The sequence below is a fragment of the Astatotilapia calliptera genome, chromosome 5 (assembly GCF_900246225.1).
Source record: "Astatotilapia calliptera chromosome 5, fAstCal1.2, whole genome shotgun sequence".
Lineage (NCBI taxonomy): Eukaryota > Metazoa > Chordata > Actinopteri > Cichliformes > Cichlidae > Astatotilapia > Astatotilapia calliptera.
Genome location: NC_039306.1, coordinates 22,231,819 through 22,254,413, shown reverse-complemented (window position 1 = coordinate 22,254,413; position 22,595 = coordinate 22,231,819). Strand labels below are relative to the sequence as shown.

Sequence of the window (22,595 nt, the reverse complement as noted above, 5' to 3'; positions counted from 1 at the left end):
TATTAAAACTAATCATGTTTAATATGGCTGTTTATCAAAGCTTTTACTTTCAGTACATAACTAATACAACATACAAAAAAGAGGAAATACTGCTTTATTACGACAACTTTATAATGGAAATATATGAAACAGTGATTTTGAGCAAAAGAAGTACAAGTTTCTATAATGATTTTACAGCAAAGTCATTTTCTGTACATTAAGATTTACTTTCAGCACAACCAGCTTTTAGCTGATAATGGCAACAATAAAAAAAAACCCACACTAATCTGTTCCAGTGAAAGGTACAGTAACTTGAATTATTAATATTTTTCCCACCAGTGCTCAAAGGTGGCCAGAGAAAGCTTTTCCATTCATTTCTTATGAAAACATCTGAAAAACTATAAAAAGTGAGAATACTGTGAACATATATCATAGTAGAGAAGATTTACTGTCCATCATATTCAGATGTTTGGCAATGAGATCACAGATCACAGGTTGCATGTCCTTCCTGCATAGTCAACAACAGGTTTAGGCAGCAGCTTCAGTAAAAGTGTGTTTAAGACAAGCAGGTGAGATTATCGTTGCTCCTGAGAAACACAGCGGAAACCAAGATTAGAAGCTGAGCTGTCCGGTGTATTTTGGCTTCTTGCTGCACAGCGATACCTGTAACAGTAAGACTGAAAAAGGGGGGGAACGGGGGGGAAATGTACTGTGAATGAACTGAATAATGTCAGTAACAGACACTGCTTTGTGATATTTTACTGTTTGATAGTCAAGACTACTGATATTAATCTTGTAGAAAGCCTGCTTATGCACAGTCTCCAATCACTGACCTCTCGGGTCCCTCACATGTGTAACTATAATGTGAAACAAGAAGAAAACTGTGGCCAGTCAACATGTGACAAGGCTGTCACTAGCATCAAAAGCCCCATGAACCAGAAAGGAAAGAATGAATACATCTATCCCTTTGTTATCCCACAGGTGGAGAGTAACAGAGAGCAGAGAGCTACCCTACTTCCTCTTAGAAATGCTAATATCAGTTGTCTGGATTCAGTGTTTCCAACAATAACATGGTTTCTCCAACAGCCAGAACCGCTTTACTTTCACTGATCACTTTATTCCAAAAAATCCCACAAAATCCCAGTGAGTGAGGCCCTTGGTATATTAAACAAATAAATAATTAACCACGTTTTAAATTTCAGATTTAAAAAACTGGATGTTTAACATAATTTTTTTCATACCCTGTGGCACATGTATGACCCTCCCTTCTTCACTTTATCTTTGCCTGAGGGAGGCCCCATCTGAAAGAGAGCAATGGTAGATAATAATTATAGAAAAAGAAAAAATCAACACCCATGACAATTACAAAAGCCTGAATGTAATCTGCCATTACTGGGTTGCGTTGCGGGTCCGTGGTGTGATGCACAGTCCACCAGTCTGCTGTCCATTCCCATGCATTCCCCACCATGTCGTACAGACCAAAAGCATTGGGAGGAAAGGACATCACCTGTAGGGTATAAGGGCACTACTGTCACTTTACTGCAATGTTTTTAAAAATACATTATTGTTAATATTATCATTTCTAATTTCTAAATTCTACACTAATTCTAAAAGTAGTCTAATCTATCTATCTAAAGGATATTTAAGCCCTGTGGCTTGAAGAACTATTGTGCATGAATATTTGTGTCTTTCAATGGTACACACAGTATATTATGGTAATTAGAACACGCTAATGCTACAGTATTATTTGGCCTGTTAGTGCTGCTGACAAACTGATATCCTTAATCACAGTGAGAAAATAAAATGAATAAATACATAAATAATAAAAACTATATCAACTTTTGTGAACATAAATTAGACATGAAATACCAATGATATGATACTATTATGAGGCGCTATAGGTTTTAAATGCATAAAACGGGTCATTTTAGCCCCTTGCCAAGTAGTTTCTAGAAAACATGATGACACTATAATATCTGATATAGATAAGAATCTTTAAACTTATTTTGGTTGCTTAACTCCTCCCAGTATAGAAGGAGTTTGTAGACAAAGGAACAAACACAGAGATTTTCTTTTATAGTAAGATACTGTTCATTGTTGTTAAAATAACTTGCAAAAAAGATGACTGCAGAAAATTGTTTATTTACACATGCACAGATTTTTAAGTTACGTAAACAAAAAAAAGTGTCAAGTTAGTGAAGCTGAGGGTTGACTTTACAGGTTTGATGGGTTCAGTGACATTCTTGGAAAAAAGACTGGGCATTTACATGGTAGATGGAAACTGAAAAGCTTTGTTATCTTAATGCAGAAAGCAGAATGTTGAAACACAAATCAAACCTCTAAACCCGCTGGACAACTAAAGGGATTTCTTAACTGAGCTCAAGTTCCCCTATTACTTCAACATCAGTGACTGCCTTTTACCCTAACAAGGTGACATAATGCAGATTAGAATATCATTTTACATCAACACCGTATACTCTTAAAGATTTCACACAGAAATCGGATATTCAGGATTCATACTAGAATTGGAACTATGAAGTTGCCTCTGTGAAGAAAGACTGGATTTATGTTGTCTTTTTGTAATCTATGTAATCTCTCAAGGCTGCAAGCTTCTTTTGTGACTTCATCGAGCTTTGGAATGCGTAATTATGTCTAGTATTTTCCTGGGCCAAACTTTTTCTGACTAAACCTGAAATATGAGATCCCTCAACACACCCATAATTATGGCATTTCTTCATTCTTGCTTGTGTCTCTTACCGGTGAAGTTTTGATATACCCATCTTCTCCAGAGTTGTGTGTGGGGAAGTCTCCCTGCCAGAGGTTAGCAAAGTGTTGTCCTTTAGGGTTCAACTTGTTTCCCCATGGATAAAGTCTAAATGTAGGCGTGGTATACCAGGAAAGTAATCTGAGACATATTTCATGTAGGAAATGCACATTTTCAAACATCTTTCACAGAAAAGTTCCTTTTGCATTTGTGCTTATGAATCTTCTGCTCACTTTGGTCATACGTTGTTATTATTCCCATTTTTGAATGCACATTTCAGACTAGAGGTTTGTTAGTATTTCCCCCTCTTATAAACTGTGTGTTAAGCAACTGTAACAAAGCAGTTTCCCTACATGGATCAATAATGTGTTTTCTGATTATGATGCATCATCATCATCATCAGTTAACATCTTACCTGTCTTTCAGGCCACCCCTGCAGGCATACTCCCACTCTGCTTCTGTAGGGAGTCTCTTGTTAGCCCAGGAGCAGTAGGCAACAGCATCTATCCACGAGACATGCAAAACAGGATGATGGAGCCTAAAAAACACAGATTTAAAGTAATTTACCGAGCTCTTATCATCTTTTCATAAATAAAAGAAGAGTGAAGGTTTGATGCTTGATAGGTGTTTTATATAAATGTGGAGCGTATTATTGAAAACATTACGAAGTTTTTAGTAAAAGAGAGTTTTTCTACCTGTCTGTGATGTTGGAGTCTGGGCCCTCAGGGTGCCTCCAGGAGGCTCCTTTGACTGGAAGCCACCAAGGGGCAGCGGCCACCTAACAAAAAATGGTAGTAACAGTTGTTACGGACCGCATTATGCTTTTCACACTTTCTTTTCTGTTTTTCTCTTGCAAAGCCCACTGATGTGCAACTCCTCAAACAACAGGCCATTTTCAACACTCTTAAACAGTTGTAGTATAAATCATCACGTCCAGCTAAAGACAAAAACGTGCTCTCTGAAGGTGCTGGGTTAAAACTAAAATGTAATTATTTAAATGAATAAAACATACTGTGCTGCATTTATAAAATGCAATCCCTGTCAAAGGCTGCCTTATTTATTTTAATATTATTTGACTGGAGCAGCTTACAGTTCCCAAGAACAACATTTGTCATGATGCTAATATTGATGCTGTGCTGCTAATTTTTAATATATCTAAAATGTTGAATGTAAATATGTGAGATATATTATATTAAAGTGGTCATTTATACATTTATGACTTTATTTTAGGTTCAGATAGCTATAGAGAAACATGCATGTGCACAATAATTGTTGTAAAGACCCACCTTTTAGCACATCCCAGCCCACCCACTCACTCACTTCACCAGATGCACCTTGTTTAGTTCTCTCACCTTTGATTGGGTGTGGTGCTTGTCCTTAATTGCACTCACCTGTCACACATTATATAAGGACTGCATTCACTTTTGGCTCACTCTTTTATAATAAAATATGTGTAACTTTAATAACAGCATCACACTTTTAGAATAAAGAACTTTGTTGCCAAAATCCAACAAATGTATAACTTTCAAACTGGGACTCTTTGAGAAATAATTAGCAGTAATTAGTGAAGTTATTGTGCCATATGGGTAAATGTGTGGAAGCCTCTAGGTTTGAGGGTCATACAGAAGACTTCTATAGGTAAACCTGTCAAGCTGTAGGTATGTAATGAACACACAGTGAAAACTAGAAACATCAGGAAGCATCAAACAACAATCTCTTGGAAATGTTCTGTCCAAAACCACAAAAACTATCTTTAGCACGCTCCAAAGTTCATCGACTCATGTTGCTGCTGAAGTGTGGTAAAAGTCTTCAGTCCTGTGTGCATAAAAATAAAAATAAAAATACTGGAAGCTGCCAGTGCTACCCCTCCGCCTCCTAGTAAATACACCTAAAACATCAACTTAAAATTTCTACATTACTTCTTTATCAAGTTACTGCATTTACAGACTTGTGTATTCACGCCACCTGCCTGCCCACCTAGCGGGGTGACGACAGTACCCCCATCAACCTTTTACAGCTGACAGGTAAAAACTGTTTAAGGTGACTTTCTGTGAAGGAGGTGCTTTGAGGCTTCTTCCTATTTGGCATGATATTTTTATTTTTTATTTTTGCAAAGCACACGACTGTAGGTGAAACTGTCACATGCCGAAGAACTGGATTATCAAGCCTCTGGGCATTTGATAAACAAATTAGCCACATTTTGTCATGCAGCAAGCTAACATTAGGGTTTTCCATCTGTTGTGGGGACCCTGACATCAAAAATAAAGCCGATCCACTGTGTCCTCAGATTCAGAGCATGCATAAAGACTCCTGTGTTTCCTCTTTTGCTGCCAAAAACAGAAAATTTGGCGTGCTTTTCTTGTGACTGGGACATTTTAGAGTGTGAGAAGTGGCTCAAAAAAGGGTGGACTGCTCATACCTTTGTTTGAGGGCATATAAAATAGCCACAAGATGGGCATGATGAAAATGTGATATAGAGAACTCAAAGGAGAAAAGCATGGGGTTCAAATGAAACCTTTGACCTAGCTCAGCATCAGTGTTGTTTGTGGGAGAGAAAAACTCCCTTTGGGAACTTTAGCTACATGTACTTATATGAACAAAAAAGCTTTTTTACACATAAACATTTACAGACATCTAAACACAGCATGAAAGCCTGTGAGGTTACATTTATTACAACACTTTATATTTACTGTTGTCTACTAAACATAGTGTGTGAACTTGGACCTCTAGTCCTGCAAGCTACCAATATCTATGTGTAAGCAATAAATAGTTTGTTAGATCGTTGCATAAGTGCAAACTAATGTAGAGCACATCTTTGACTGTGTGCTCGTTTTGTGCAGTGAAATCGAAAGCATGACATGTAGCCTGCACATGTCTTCCTTCAAAGCTACAACTGATGTAGCAGGTAAAAAGTGAGCTGCACAGGTAAGTCGCCTGCTCAGTGGTACACTTACTGCTTGAGTGACTTGGCTTTTCACTGGCTCACTCAAAAGTCCCTCAAAAACAAACGAGTCTCCAAATTTCTCTGCCTAAAAATCAGAAAAGACACAGATTTTATGGGCAAAAAACAACACCAGGATAATGAAAACCACTCACAGAAAAATATTGTTTTATTTTTTAAATATTTTTTAAAACCTCAGTCACATATCCTGTCGCAAGGACGAAGCTCTGAAACTGTTGGTTAGTGACTTCATGGATGTCTATGTTGAAGGAGTCCACATACACCACTCTCTGGGGGCCCTCACCGTCTGGGGGGATGCCTGGGTTGTCTGTTCCCATCAGGAATTCCCCTCCAGAAATCTGCACCATCTGCACGGAACAAGTACAATTTTTATTTACATATGCAAACAAACTGTGCTAGAAACTGGAATGTAGATTCAGGATTAATAACTCTTATGAGCTACAAGATCATAACAACCAATAAAGAACACAATAAAACAATGAAGATCTATAATATATCTAGTAAAAATCTAAGTTATTAGCCACCTATAAATAATAGAAATACTAGTAGAAATAAAAAAAATATGACACCAGAGTGCCACAAATGTGCAATATTAAGAGGGTAACTTACAGGAAACAAAGGCTAGGCTGTCAAACTTCCTTTTTTTTTTTTTTTTTTTTTTTTTTTGGCCTGTCCCGTTTGGCTCTTTTGCCATCAGAATTGTTGTCTAAAGGCAAAGAAAGATGCCCAACGGATTTACTTTACCAAACTGACCATCCCAGCCTTGCCGTAATGGTCCATTTGATTCACCTTTTATTGTTTATTTTATTTTCACTTACTGAATACGGGACAGACTTGACTGGGGGAAAGAAGGGGAGAAAGAAAGAGGGGAAGAGAAACAGCTGAGAAGAGGGACGGGGGAGAAGGGCAAAAGACAAAAACCAACCGAACGGGCAGAGAAAAAAAAATGCATATATCAATCACCTGGATCACCTGCTGAGAAAGAAAAAAGAAAGCAAGCAGAAGAGAACAAGAGTAATAGAATAAACAACATCACAATGATATATGGGAATATGACAGTAAATACTAAATGTTAAACATTATTGTGCAGCACATAAGATCAACAGAACACAGTGTGCTTTGAGGTAGGAGCCAAAAAGGGTGTAGTTTGTGGGTGTGATCACCCGTGTGTACACCTGTGAGCATGGACGCGCTTGTTTTTTGTTTTTTTTAAAAGGTTCCTTCATGTAATAATCTGCTAGAGGGTGTGGGGGGGCCACAGCCCCGTCCTCCAGGGCATGAAGCAGGTGTGGAGGAGATCAAAACTCCAGACATCCAGAGGCCCCCAGAACACAAGAGACCAAGGAAGACCAACAGAGGGGCAGCTGCGCCACTGTCCCGGAAAGAGCTGAGGAGAGTCCCAGATGAGGGCTCACTCAGCAGCCGTGGAGCAGAAGCCAGGGGGAGTTGCAGTGACGCGCCCGTGAGCTCCGCCGGCAGCCAGCTGCGCCTGAGTGACCGAGCCCCAGGCCGAGAGGCCGGGGGCACCCCACCTCCGAAGTGGCCCGAGCGAGCCCCAGGCTCCAGGCCCCGATAAGCGGCCGCCAAGGAGTGAGCCGGTGTGTACCTGGACGCCCATCCCCGGACACAAAGAACCACCAACGCACCGATGTCTGAGGGGGTCCGCCACTGGCAGGGGAAGTGGTGGTAGGGGGAGATAGGCCTCCAAACCCTGGAGGGCCTGAGATGTCCCCAGAGAGGTGGCGTCTGATACCCAACCTGACATATAGACACAGACATACAGGCACACACAGATACAAACATCCATTCCCACCCTCATGCTCTCATATGCACTCACTCCACACTCAACCAACGTGGAGACAGACATAAAGAGACGTTGTACACACGATCACACTCCCCAAGCGTACTCTACAAACCGGGTCTAGGTGCCCTCGCCCCTGGAGGGGGGAACTGCACCCAGACCCAGGTGGTGTTTCCCTTTTCCCTGCGGTGGGGGGAGGCAGACCGCCCCGACTCCGCAGCAGCAGGAAGGCTCCACACTCCAGACCGCAGTCGGACGGCCAACTCCTCCTACTAGCCCCCCTGCTCCAGCAGGTCGCAGAGAACGGGGGTGAGAGAAGACTCCAAACCTCCCTCCACCCGCTCATTGAAATGTTGATGCATGTGTGTTCTAAGGTGCATTTAAAACCCAGGAGGGCTTGGAGCTACCTGCCAGAGAGCAGCAGGTAAGCGCATGGTCCCTCCTGCTAGCCCTCAATGTCTACGTGTATTTAAAATTGAGAGGTGGGCAACGATGCCAGGGGTGGGGTGTACACCCTGATGGTACTTTGGACTCCGTGTATCGTGCCCACCCCCAAGATCCTATATGTATGTGTAATGAGAGTGTGAGGGGTGGGATTTAATAAGTTTTCTTCGTCCCACTCCTTTTTCAGGCAAGTTTTGTTTTTTGTTTTGTGTATTTTATGTTCAATATAGGTATTTGTTGTGCCTGAAAATGAATAAATAAATGAAATGAAATGAAATGAGTAATGTGAATGTCTAAGTTGTGGGATAAAATTGAGGCAGAGGCAGCCAGAAGGGGACAGAGGGGGGGGGGGGGGGTAGCCTCCTCTGCACCCTGGTGACATACCCCTACTCCAAGGCCCTGCATGTGTGGGTGGTTGTGGTGGAGCGGGAAGAGGGAGGCAGCTGGAGATGGGGAGGGAAGGAAGGGAGGGGCAAGTGACCCCTCCCTGGGGCCAGCTCCCCCGCTGACCCCAGTAGGCACCCCCATACTCCGCGACCCGCCAGGGAAAGGGGGCCCAGGCCCATCCAGACCGGGCCCAGTGCAGCAGCGCCGCCCGGCCCCACAGAGCCCGGGACAGTCCACCCAACCCCACCACAGAGAAAACTGCACCCACCCCACCAACCACTCATCTTCCAGACTACATAAGACAATAAACACCCAGGCTGAGATCTTCCTCCACCTCTCCTGTATCTCCCCCTCCTGCAGAGGGAGCTCCTGAGGAGAGGAAAGCTCCTGCAAGATGTGACAATCTCCCCCACCAGTTGAAGAGCCCCCCAGGTGGCTCGACGCACCGGCGGCACCCTTCTCCAGGGCTGGGCCCCCATGCACCCACCCGCCCACAACCCCGGCAACACACCAACCAGGACCCAAGCCCCCGAGGCCCAGTCCGGGTCCCAGCCCAGAGACAGAGCGCCCCCAGAACCTCACGCCCATCCCGGACCCACCCAGGGCCAGCCAGGCTACCAGGTCAGTAACCCACGTTGACTGTGTCAAACTTCCTGCTTCTGCATTCAAGTCATATTTACAGCACATGGTGTTATGGTTTATTTAAACACACAACTAAAATTAGCACATATGTGGACACAATTTTGCAACCCTTGGTTTTGGTGTTAATCGACAGATCTGTGTTGCAGCTGATTGGCTACAAGGCCTTGCTTATGCATGGGAACCTCAGGAGGCCTAATAGTTCCAAGAACGATCAGATTCGACTTTGGTAACAACTTTATGACATTTTGCACGCATAACCTTATCTCCACACTCTCACAAAATAGCGGTGTTTTATTTTTTTTTTTCTTCTGTAACAGGAGTCGCAACATACCGGACTTTGTGTTTCCCGCTCATTGTCCTGCACCTGATTCGTCCTGTCATTTGCGTCTTTGGAGTATTTGAGATCAGGATCTGTGGAAGCTGCTTTACCCTCATCCTCGTCCAAGGGATCCACAGTTGGAGCGTCTCTAGTCAGCTTATCACAACCGCAGCCCGCCGCTCTTTCCGGGCCTGGAGGTTCTGCGCTACATGAACTCTGAAGACACAACACTTTGCTCACACATCCAAATATGAACAATAAGGTGAAATAACGCAACATTTTGATGGTTTGTTTCCAAGGCATAGCTCAGGGTCCATGCATGATGTTGACACTGTTGCTTCCGTAAAGTCACGTGGTCAGTCAGCTGGCTACAGTGTAACAAAACGTAACCCTTTCCTTCCCGAAGTGAATGTTTGCTGTGGACTAAACTCTGTTAATCCACAAAAACACTGCAAATTCTGATCACGGCTCGCAAATACAGCTACATCCGGGGGTGTATGATGATATTAATACAATCGCTTATCTGAAATACACTTCAATGACTTATTCGCCCAAAATCACACAGATTTTTGACCTTTCTGTTTTGTTTTGTTTTTTTTACAGAAAAATAGACTTCTTCGTATAAATCTGGGCAGCGCAGTAGCAGGAGTGATAACCCAGCTCAGATTTTCTTAGCGGTAGGATGGGGCGACGTGGACATCATTTCCCAGCTATCAACACTACGGCCGCTTGAGAAGAAGAAGTGGAAGTGAGCCAGGCAGTTCAACCAGCCTGCCTGCCTGCCTCAGTGAGCACAAGCTGCGGGAGCACTGAGAGGCGCGGAAAGGTGTCCGAGCTGTCAAAAACTGGATTATTACAGTCGCTGACGCCTGGATGTCATCCCCCGGCCCGGAGGAGAGGAGAACCGCAGTCATGTTGTCTTAGCTGGCCCAGAGAAAGCTAAATACCCGAGCACAGCCGAGGTAAAGTTGAGAGCTTAACTTGAGCAGTTTGCCATCATCCTCCTTTCATATGTCTATCTTCTCGCAGCGGAAAGGGGGGAAAAGGATTTAGTTCTCCTTAAATGGTTAAAAAAACCTCAGAGCTCAAAAGTGGCGCTTTTTAGTGAATAATATTTTTGTTGAAGAGAAGCCCAACAAGATTGTATCACGGTCGGGTGGATCTTACACCGACAATGATTTCGGGCTGCTGTGAAGCAATGTGATAGTGAGCCGCGATTACAATGCTAACGCTGGATGTGCTTTCTCAAGTTTCGCTGGCGCTTCGGTGCTTAGATGAATAAGATCCGAACTTTTGCTGTGTGATCGTTGATCGTTTGGTCGGGCTTGCAACAGACGGCGGTCGGAAAGCTACCAGAATAACTTGTTATGGGGCTTTATCGACCTCAGTGAGAGGCAGTGCTTAAAAAAAGAAAAAAGAAAAACACACAGGCAGATAACCTGAGTGGAGGGGACCTGCATTGCTCTCTATCAGCTTTCAGTGGCCATGACCTGTTGCAGGTGCATAAACCTCGCTGGCAGCTGCAGCTCCTAAACATGTAAGGCGCAGCACAACACCAGCGGGGCTACAGTAACATCTAATAGACATTTTCTCTTCCTCTCTATGCAAATCCTTGCAGCCTGACAGTTGTGTTTGTGTAGTCTCCACCTGCAAGGGAACCCGCTCTCTGAAAACTGCTTCTAACTTGGAACTACTAATTTGCATATGGATACTGAATAAATGCATGATGGTATGTGTCCATGACAGGCATGTTACATTAAATGATCTAATAATATCCATATTTTCTCCCAATTTCTCCTATACAGGTGCTCCCTTGTGTGCCAAACATGTCGGACAAAATGTCCAGTTTCCTACACATTGGGGACATCTGCTCCCTGTATGCAGAGGGATCAACCAATGGTTTCATCAGCACCCTAGGGTATGTCCCTGTGCCTGTGTGGAGGGCCCACTTCACACTTTTCTTAAAAAATGCTGCTCAGTCATGATACTGAGCCAGCAGTTTTTGGAAGGGAGGAAATCACACTTGTAGTAGCAACTGTTAACCATTTTGATGACAAAGTCGAGAACAAGCACATTTCTTCCCTTTAGTCCGATGCCTGTGTATGCACGTGTTTGCTTACACGCAGCGACAGGGTCATCATTTGGTCTCGGAATGGGATTAAGTAGTGAATGTAATTTGTTGCAACAAATGCAAAAAACATGCAGATTATGCTAAAGTTTGGGGCAGGCCTGGGTTGGAAGGGTGGAGTTAGAAGACAATAAATGGTCTGGTGGTACTGTTGGCAAGCCACTCATTTGCCCACACAGTCACAGCATCATTTTCCTCCATCAATTCTCCTTACTTGTAAAATGCATATTTTTGATATGGTCTGTCTGTTGGGATTACTTACACTGGCTTACTGCTTGAAATACTGGCCTTAGGATATGACAGAAATATCACAAGCGCAGTAAGATTCAGTTGTGCTGCTTTTAACCTCTCCCCTTTGTTCTGAATCTAAACAAAGCAACAAGAGAAAGTTTGCATTAATGTTTTTGCTGGTATGAACCATCAGGAAATCACAAGACGGTAAACCATGGCATTAGCATTAGTAATGGTATCAGGGCTATCTGCTCAGTGTCCTGGACCTCCCCTCCTGGCTCATGAAAAATGGAATGACCTACAGCGAAGACTGAGTCACTATAGAGACATTGTGGCCTTTCTGGAATTCATGTGCTTCCCACATAGACACACACACGCACGCACATGCTAGCACATGTATTTAGAAAATTGTCATGACGGTTTTGGCCAGAAGCCATCCTCTCCACGCATAAACACCAACTCAGCAGCAGATCAACTGCCCTTAAAGTAAGACACCATACTGAGAAAATTCTGTACACATTAACTCTTTTTCTTCACTCAAATAGCAGTCCAAGTCAACAGCTGCAGAGGGGAGGGGGCTATATGAGCAAATGAAAGGCTACATTTTTCTTTTTCTTCTTTTTTTTGGGGGGAAAATGCTGCTGTGTGCATTGAGTATTTAGCAGGACCCATCCTGTTTGTGCAGAGGTGTAACTATTAAACTTGTGTTAATAACTGACCTCTGTGAAGCATGCTCATGTGACGACCCCCCCCCCCCCCCAAGTACAGTAAGGAGTTTTGATGCCAGATTAACTTCAGCAGAGCTTAGCGTTGATTCAGTAAGACTCCACTGAAGGGCTGCAACACCGTGTTTCCAAAAGATACTCCCTCATTTGGTGTTTTGACAATACTGGTGTTGAAAACTGACTAACATGTTGATCCAAAGGCTAATTCTCGTAGTAAATTAGGTTTAGATCTGGTAACTGCAAAGGTCAGCGCATGTGATTCATGTTATTTTCAGCAACAACTTTGTGTTGATTTGCAGTTAGTATTCCTTCCAAGGGGTCAGGGAGATTAGAGCTTCCACAGTATAGTGGAGCAGTTGAATGCCTTCACTTTTGAGGTGAAAAAGTGCGAGTTTTTCCTTTAATTTGGCACTCTGCTGTTATTTGTCTTAACACGCATGGGTATGTTCGCCCTTTGTAGTCGGTCTTGTTCCTCGAGATGTGCAGGCTGATGGAACAGTGAGGTCTGTTTGGGCAACTTCAGAAGGCTGAAAGTGGATGTGGGATTTGGCCTGTGTCCAGACAAGTGTTATTCTAAGCCAGTGAAAGCTAAATTTGTCACCAGAAATTCCTGTCTGGCCACCGGTCATTTAATCCAGAATATTTCCTTATTTTGTGGAAGGGGAGGCTAAAACATGCTGCAACTATGTAACGATCCCAGATAATTCATGAAACAAAGGTAGAGTTTTTGCACACGCTTTTGTTGGAGATACTTTTTTGCCTGAGTCTCTGTTTAGCACATACACAGTAAGCTTAAACACAAACCCACAGGAATGATGAATTACAGTGACTCTGATATCCAAGAACAATGGCAATCTTAGTACATCTGCAGAAATGTTGACCAGTTATGCTGAGTTGTAGTTCTGAAAATGTGGTGTTGATCACTTTGACTGTCTCAGTATTATCAACCCTCTGTTCCTCCTGGCCTTTTAAATGTTCCGATCATTGCTGTGCTATAAAATTATTAATCAAACACACTCAACTGATGCAGTGTTTTTGAAATTAGCTTGCAACTGGTACTTTTTCTTTTTAAATTAAGCAGTGTTTAAATATTTTTTGTACCAATTGATTCATTGTGAGCTCTAAAAATATCATAAACATCAAAATGGCCTAATTGCAGATAATTCAATTTTTGTTAAAATGGTCCAAACTTCATAAGCATTCAGCTCACTGTAATAGAAGAATAAGAAAATGATTACATACTTATTCGAGTCTTGTTTAAAAAAACAACTTTAAAGGTGAACTTAACTATTCCTCATTGCTGCTGTGGTTGTTATGCTCGGGGCTTTGCCAGCTTTGTCATGGTAACTTGGGATATGATCTTATTATATGTATAGCGCTTACATGTGTCATGTGTCCGTATTTACAGCCTGGTGGATGACCGCTGCGTCATCCAGCCTGATGCTGGGGACCTCAACAACCCGCCGAAGAAGTTCAGAGGTAAGAGGAGCAAATTAATCTCCCCTCTTCCTCGTGACACTCCTCCTCATAGCACTAACTCCTATCTGTTTATACTGTGAAGCGTGTAAGACCTGCTGCTGAATGTGTTATGCTGTGTTTCTTTGGTGACAGCCACAATATCTCAGCCTCCTGGACTTCAAACAGGCGTGTGTGTGTGTGTGTGTATTTATTAGCTGTGTGCCCTAGCTCGCACAGGTCTGTGGAGGTAGAGGCAGATGGAGAGTCATCTCTTCTGCTGATTTGTTGAAAAAAAAAAAAAAAAAAACACCCACTTGAGAATCTGTTTTCTAAATAAAAATCCTTCAGCTGTGTCTTTGGGTGAATTTGCTATTATTAGTTCTCATACAGGAAGTAGAACTCGTGACCTGCAGTTCTCAGGCTAGAGGTTTATGTCCCTTGGGGAGAGCTGGCTAAACATTGTACACAGAATATGATTGAAGGCCTGAGCAGTCACAGGCACTGGTACACATTTATAAGAAACATGCACTTTAGCTTGCTGCTGCTGGATGACACTTAAAGAAAATGTAATATAGCTAGACCGTTGGTAGAGCTTCAACCGCATATTCAGATTTTCATTTTAATTTAAGTTTTTTGAAAGAGAGAAATGTAGTCTTCCTTGGTTCTTTGTTTTCATTGGCAATTCAAAGTAATTGTATCGGCCATTTCTATAAAAGCCTACAAAAGAGAGTAATTACAGCCTTTCAGAATTGTACGTTTTGAGCATATAAGACATATGAGTACTTATCCATTTGAATTATTTTATTTGTCTTTTAGTTCTTTACTTTCCCATTAGTATATAATACAGATGCATTTGCAGGTGTGAGAATAGGGCTAAACACTGTCTTGGGGATCATAAAACATCTAAATAACACATTCATTAAACTGAATAGCCGTGTAATTATAGTCAGATCTACCTGTTCTTTAGCAATGGAGCAGTGATACGATAAGTCTATTAACTTACAAAGTGGCAACGTTTGACATGTTTTCTTCCTGGGCGTGATTTCAACTATTCTGTTGCTTTTAGTCTTAATGACTGTACTCTGTCAGTCATTAATGACTGCATTAATGACTGCCTCTGTCAGTGCGCCCCAGGGTGGCTGTGGCTACAATGTAGCTTGCCATCACCAGTGTGTGAATGTGTGCGTGAATGGGTGGATGACTGGATATGTAAAGCGCTTTGGGGTCCTTAGGGACTAGTAAAGCGCTATATAAATACAGGCCATTTACCATTTACTGTGCAAAATTCTTGAGTCAGCCCTCCTTTCATTATGTTTTGTTTCCAAGAAGCCAGGCTTGCAATTTCTTAAAATTCTTGAGCAATAGTTCTCCAGGCTTTCCGAACGTCTTTCAATGTTTTTCTTTGGAAATTGGCAGTTTATTTCACTTCAGCTCCATTCAGTAATCTGGCAGATACTGAGCATAGTTTTCTTCTGCACAGTGTTAATCAATATTGGCCTTCAACTTCCAAGATTGTTACTTTTTCACGTTTTAGTTTGTGTTTTACATGGTTTAACTTATTATTTATTTTTGTATATGAACTGTTTATATATGATGTGTGTGAGTGTTTATGTATGTATTACTGATAGGAGTTCTTGTTTGTTTAAATGTCTTTCATTATATAAGTGACCTTCTCAACCTTTTCGCTTTCGGTTTTTTTACACCACTTAACACTAACCAAGGATAAAAAGACACCGAGCACAAGGGATGAAGTATTGCTGTGTCTACACATAACAGACAATTTAGCAAATAACCAATTTGAAATTGTGTCTTCAGGCATTTTTTTTTTTTTTTTTAGCAGCCTTTCGCAAAAATACATTATTTGTTCACTTTTTGTCAGTATGACACACATAAAATTGTATATCTGTTCCAACAAGGTGATGTCTTGCCTTGTTGTACAGCATGTCCTTAAAAACATTTATGAAACTGGACAAAAGAAGAAGTGGCAGGCCTAATGATGTGTAGGAGGTCAGGAGAGACATACGACATTGATCATCTACGGTCGTGTGTAAAACATCATGGAGGCTCTGTCGTGGTTTGGATCTTGTCAAAACTGATGGAATTATGAATACAGAAAGGAGAGGTCAGATTTTGTTCCACCATACAAGCACCACGTAGAAAGACTCTGCAGAAGCTTTATTTTATTTAGGACTGCAATGATCCCAAGCACTGGCTGTTTATACTACTAACAGCTGAGTGTGGAATATTAAGTAGCGAGAAATTATAATGACTGGACTTATTGCACAGGTGGCATCTTATCATGGTACTACTCTGGAAATTACTGAGCCTGACCCACTCTTTCACGTTTGTTTGAAAAAGCAGTCTGCATGCATAGGTGCTTGATTTTATAAACCTGTGGCCATGGAAGTGATTGAAACACATAAGTCAATGATTGAATGAGTTAGTGAATACTTTTGGCAATATATAGACCTTTTGTGTCTAACTGGAGTTAGTAACTCATTCACTGTGTCAGCTTGATCAGAAGAGGCCTTAATGCCAGTGAGAGAGGATTCTGGGTGTCTGCTAGAGGGGAAAAAGGTGTTATTAATGGATGTGGACAAAGCCACCTGGAGAAGGTTCCAGTAAAACCATACATAGCAAATTCCTTAAAGGTTAGTTTACTCAAAATGTAGAGTACTACTTAACCTGTACAAATATTATAATCCTTTTGGTTCTGGTAGAGTTTAAAATGTGACAAAGTAACTCTGTGATAACAGCAATGATATAATGGACTTGGAGCCTGTAAAATTTAAAATAGCAACCCTATGACATTTCTTGGATCCTAAGCGAAGGTATGCAAATAAGCAGACATGTCCTTATACAGGCAGGTAGGATGCAATGAAAAGAAGCCTGGACGATGTAAAATGGAGTAAACATCAGGGTGTCTCAGGCCTGCGCATTTCAAGTTTGACCATAATAATCTGTTTGAAATTTTATAGCTTCATTAAAGTGTAGTTCCTGTAGTACCTCTTTGAAATGACCCTGGGTCTTTTGGCTTCAGAATGTTGTGAATGGTTTCGCAGAGACATCTTTAACTAGTCTGTTTCTGTAAGGAGCCAAATAGGAAAGAGGTAGTGTACTTACTTATCTGCTATAACGTGTGCAATATATGTCCCATTAATGGTATAGCATATACTGTAAAGAGAAAAGAAATGGAGCGTTTCACAGCAGAGACTTTAAGATGTCAAAAGAAGAAAAGGCGGCGGTGTTTTTAAACACCGTTAACAATGGCTCTGTTGTATGAAAGTGTCCCTTTTAAGTCAATGTGACAGTGAACCAGGATTAAAAGGAAACTACAAGTACATGGAAGACGTTCATTTTATTATTGACACATTTAACTTTTAGCTGTGACATATGCATGAAGCACGAGCTATGTGGTGAAAATTTACTTTTCAACCATGGGGGGGGGAAACCAATCGTAAAACGTAAAAATCTGACAGCTGCCAAACTCATGTATGTGTTCACAATACATGTCTTCATTGTTTGCCCCCCACCCCACCCCCAAAACTATGAGGAGTTGCACAGCTGGAAAGAGACCCAGTTGTGTAGTGATAATCCCACTAAGTGGACACCATAAGAGCAATAAGGCCAGACGAGCCATGTCCACTCTGTGATACGGTCACTGCTGAGGTATGCTTAACATTTCCTCCTAATGTAAACATGAGCACTCTCCACACAATTTATACTCCCACTCGTGAAGCCTTTGTCCATAGGCTTAGACATCAGCCTTTTCTTTGCATTTCACCTTTACAGTATTTCAGATACCTTTACACACATGCTACACACACACACACACACTGAGCGACATCCACACACATCTAAGGCAGAGACTGCTTTGTGTTTCGTTCTAGTCACTGTGATTTAAGGCTCTCTTGCACAACCAGTCAGATCAGTTGCTTTCATCAAAGTTACTACATGTGGAGGAAAGCTGCGTTATTCAAAAATGCCCTCCTCTTTAAAATCTGTTGCAACTTTGTAAACATGGCACACTTTGGCTTTGTCACTCTGGGACTGTCATCATCACACTGGCCTTTATTTCTCCTAAGAGCCAAAGCTGCCTCTTGACTCAACTTGTATTAACCAATCAGACCTCTTGGCACTTCATGTAATAAACAGCTGAAATCTGAGACATGTGTACAGTCTCTGGTGAGTGAGACTCTGACCTAAAATTTTGTTTTGAGCTGTGGGTATTCATAACACTCTTCTCTTTGTAGCTTTGAATAGACCTTTGTGTACCACTCTAAAAAAGTCTATAATAAGCCCCATAGTGTGGATTTGCATTTATCCTTGTTGTAAAGAGAATGTGTAAAACACTGTATAACAATAACAGAATGGTCATAGTTTGTATGAAAGATATTCATTAAATACTTGATAAATATAATTTCTCAGTCAAACTATCTTTTATTTCTTTTTTTTTTCTGAATTTTTAATAGATTTGGTTTATTTGCCTGTTTTATGAACATGGTAAAATGATGCTTGTCAGTTTGATGTGTGACAGCATTGCTTTTTTTTTTTTTTTTTTTAACCACACCTATTCTGGGTTGTAGTCTAAAGTGCTTTGAGAAGTGAGACTAGAAAAGTGCTATATAATTGCTGGTCTATTTCTAGAATAGTGTTAATTATAAAGCTCTGGTGTGAGAAACCTGAAACAAACACTAGAAAGGACTCCATTAACAAAACAGGTCTCTGAACAACAAGTGATTTTTTTTTTTTTTTTTTGCTTGCTTGTTGTACTCTGACATTTTCACTGCTTAACTAGTAGCATGTGAAGGCCATTACACTGGGCAGCGTCTTCTTGTGCTGGCTTCAGATGTTGCCACCTCCTGCCTATCACAACTCATGCCTTGGTTTACCTGAAATAACTTGAAACATTTAAATAGACTCAATTATACTTGAAGTGCCAGCTCCTTACCACCACTTGTCTGTTGTCAGGCCGAGCCACTGATGCTGTTACAGACGGACTGCAGAAAAACGCTGGGTGGCTCATCTGCGATAAACACCAGAAACGGGCCTGTCTTTAGTCCCCCTTCCCCTGCTAACAACTGCACAAATTCCTCTCCTGCCTATTGAGATGAGAGGTCTTGCAGGAAACGGTGAAGGGAAGCTGTTGTCAGTAGATCCATTTACTGTCTCAGATGCACTACAAGTGCTTCCTCTATAATACCTCCAACAGGATAAGAGGGATGCAGTGAATAGCACTTTATACAAGCCAGATTGTTGGTGATGTTTCAGATTTAGCAGAGAATAGAAAACGTGTAATGCATTATGTTTCCCCAGTTCCTGAGCTAGACTATGTTGTATATTTACTGCAGGAGATGCTATTTATGTTACTACTTCTTTGTAAATTGTCCAGCGTAGTTTTTAAAAAATCCAGTACTGTGTTTTGGACAGGGTAGCAGACGGTTAAGAGGAGATAAAGTGAAAGGCTGAATTTCCAATTTATTATTTTTTTCAGCTACAGTGAAGTGCGCAACTTTATGTTGTCATTCAGTTGAATGAGAAGCTGTCGTACCTTCATCCTGCCGTCCAAGTATGGTGGCAGTTCTGTGCTGTAATAAAACTTTCAATCATCTCTGTGTGCTTTACAGCCCCTTAGAGTTTCTTCAGTTGCTGGCTGCACGGCTTCAAGCGTCGTCCTTTTGATCCTCTTTAATCTGCGGAAGTTTGTCAGCATCTAAAAGACTTTCTCATAACCTTGTCTTTAAAACCAGTCTGACAGTGAAATCAAACCAGCACAGATACAACAATCATTTCAGTCACATACTTCTATTGAGTCAACCAGCTGATACAATATGCCTGATGTATGAAATAAAATGTTTTCCATGACGTCTCCCATTTACTGTCAGTGAATGTCTTCTTATAGTCAGTTTGTTGCCTCACTTTGACTTTCAGACTGTTGTCACATTAGATGGTGGCGTTACTTTAAAAAGATGCCCGAATTTGCAACGTTTATGCTATTTGCTAAGTTAAGTCACATATGCATGTGTGTGACACTCGCAGCTCACTTGTTCTCTGTTTATACTCTAAGGCACTGTCACAATCTAACGCCATCTTCAGCTGTGAGTCAAGAATCACTCAGCACTGTGTGTGGGAGAGATGGAGGAAGAGGACTTTGAATAACTATGAATATATGCGTGAATACGAACCCAGCCTTAAAGCTGCTTTCATACTTTGCACATGTTATGGTGATTTGTGGATTTACCCTTTTCAGCACACTGACTGGCAGTAGATCAATGTCCAGCCCATTCATGCATAACTTACTCTATGTCACTGTGGCTGTGCGTGAGCAAGCACAGGGCACTAGCCACCGAATTTCCTCAGCCTATCAGGTCGGCTTTTTTAAACGACTTCTGACAAACTCACTTTTATTGGCTAGCTTTCTCTTAATCCTTTCCCCATCCTTGGTTTACATCTATTTGTGTATGTGGAAGTGCGTATGCAGGAATGATGTTGGGATATGTATACTTATGTGTTACTTTAATCAAATTGTGAAACACTTTGAAACTCTGTTTTGAAAAGTGCGATACAAAGTTATTACTAATATTAGTTACGGACGTCCTACAAAACAATGAAAAGAGATGTGTATATATTAAAAATCCAGTGCTTCTTCTGCATTGGCTTAAGATTTCTGTCATATGACTTAAGATAGGCTTTTAGCCTTTTCAGTTGTTTTATCATGTACCCGCCTTATAGCTAAACAATTGTAGGTCAGCATTTATAAGTACATACGAGGTGGCCAGTATCAAAGACAGATTTATTTCTGAGCTCAATTGTGTACTTGCATGCTAAAGAAAGAAATCTGTGACCCTGGAAGAAATTCTCACCTCTGTCTCACTTAAATAGCACGTTTCCCCTCACAGCTGGCTGTGATGCAAGGTAAATGTCTATTAGCTGATCATCTATCTGTCACATGCACCAAATATTTTCCATGGAGTGCTGCACGTGAAACAGGCTGTGTGAAATATGTATTCATTGTTTCATTTATGTTTACAAGTTAAAGCCACATCCATTATTGTATGTTTTGATTTATGTGGAACACATAAACGCACACTGATTATATCTAAAAGCTCAATTTCTCCACTTAGTTGACCTTTCTGTGCTCTATCTTACATTCTTTCATTTTCTTCTGGCCTTTCTCATTTCTCTTTCACTTCCTTTTTGCTTTGTTTTTCTAACCATGTTTTGGGCCAAGAAGTAAACCATATTTAATGGGGAGGGGCTAAGGGAGGCCCGAGGACAATTTAGGAGACACAGACGGAGACGTTGACTCCGAGGGAACAAGTTCTGTGTGAAATGGTTGGAGGAATTCAGAAAGGAGAAGGAGAGATGACAGAATATAGGGCTGGGGAGTCTCCACCCTCCTTTCTCTCTTTCAGTCATCCCACTCCCCTTCTTGGCCGGCCTTATTTGGTCATGTTACTGCAACTAGAGCTGAAGAAGAGAGAGAATGGAGAAAGGATGGACACATTGCTCCTTTTTTCTCCTCTTTTCATCCTCTTAGAAAAGAAAGCTGTGGTTTGATGAGAGGTGAAGTCAGAGGAAAGCCAGGACTCGCAGGGAGGAGTCACTGTCGAATTGTAGTTGAACTCAGCAGGGAAAGCGGCTATAACTCTGCAGCGAAATGCTTTATCAGTACTCATCCTGTGGAAGTCTCTGAGGGATTCAACTGAAGTTGCTGTAGAGCTTGTTACAAAAGAGGAAGTCTCCCAGGATAGAAGAGGAACTCTGTTAAAACTGCATCCACATGCAAATGAAAAAAAACACTAGTTTCCCTGCAGACCGGTTTTTGCAGTATCTATGCAAATGAGCAGCAAAATCAGAGACTCCTGATGACAGCTGCAAATCATCGTTGCTACAGTTACAACTTGTTGTGTTGCTGGATCACATTGCAGACACATAGGTGTGTGTGTGTGTGTGTGTGGTAGTCCAACCACAGCTTATAACCATACATTACTATGATCATACATCTGGTAAGCACACATAACAAACACATGCTGTGTTGTCTGTGATGACTGCTCCATGAAGCAGACAAAGACCTTTGATCTTCATGCAGGCAAATTATTAATGCTTTTGAAGTGCAGGAACACACATGCGTGAATTTTTTTTTCTGGAGAACTGAAAGAATAATGTGTGCTTAAATGTTGTGGTTATTTAATATTTGAGCACATAACTTAAAATGGCAAAAAAGTCTAATTTATTTAGGTGAGTGTCTTTAATAATTTTTACTGTGGTGTTTTTGCTGTTCACGCTGTTGGTTTGTGTGTGAGCTGTGGCTGTTACCCATCTTCCACACAGCATCAACCTTCCCAGGCTTTACTCCCAGTAGATGAATATATTTTGTACACATTGTTTGATTTTTAACTAATTTACCATTGTCAGCTGTAATAAGTGTGGTATACAACCAAAACCATTTTTGAGAATTTGCTCCGATTTCAACTGGTTTGAGAACTGAACATTATGTAGCGTCTGATGTGGACGGATTCTGACTACAGCAGGTCACATATCCACTAACATCAGTGAACCCAGCTTTCATGGCTGGGTAAGGATCCACCAGTTTGTGAAATGAAAAGACTTGGAGATGTACGAACAGTCATTAGCCATAAAGGGAAAATAGAATCATGTGTAATCTTTTTACTTTTTCTGTTCTTCTGTTTCTTCTTTTTTCAAAATTGTTACACAAATTATTTGCATTGGACTCAGAGGTATATTTTCCATC

The 22,595-nt window shown here is 41.3% G+C and overlaps 2 protein-coding genes across 7 annotated transcripts in view; one reads left to right on the top strand and one right to left on the bottom strand.

Moving 5' to 3' along the window:
* Positions 1 to 77: 77 nt before the first annotated feature.
* On the bottom strand, positions 78 to 9,666 carry sumf1 (sulfatase modifying factor 1). The gene is made up of 9 exons (XM_026168126.1): positions 9,311 to 9,666; positions 5,879 to 6,052; positions 5,698 to 5,772; positions 3,439 to 3,521; positions 3,159 to 3,281; positions 2,737 to 2,851; positions 1,373 to 1,486; positions 1,221 to 1,280; positions 78 to 656 (listed from the first exon to the last, which is right to left on the bottom strand). Exons 1-9 carry the CDS (start codon positions 9,599 to 9,601, stop codon positions 555 to 557), a joined length of 1,137 nt encoding a protein of 378 aa, XP_026023911.1. The 5' UTR covers positions 9,602 to 9,666; the 3' UTR covers positions 78 to 554.
* A 313-nt stretch (positions 9,667 to 9,979) lies between these two features.
* Positions 9,980 to 22,595, top strand: part of LOC113022580 (inositol 1,4,5-trisphosphate receptor type 1) — a 73,023-nt gene continuing 60,407 nt past the window's right edge. For all 6 annotated transcript variants that reach the window (XM_026168120.1, XM_026168119.1, XM_026168118.1 and 3 more), the window contains exons 1-3: positions 9,980 to 10,260; positions 11,104 to 11,216; positions 13,791 to 13,861. In XM_026168120.1, coding sequence (XP_026023905.1) covers positions 11,125 to 11,216; positions 13,791 to 13,861 — 163 coding nt within the window. In that variant the 5' untranslated portion in view covers positions 9,980 to 10,260; positions 11,104 to 11,124. The remainder of the gene's footprint in view (positions 10,261 to 11,103; positions 11,217 to 13,790; positions 13,862 to 22,595) is intronic.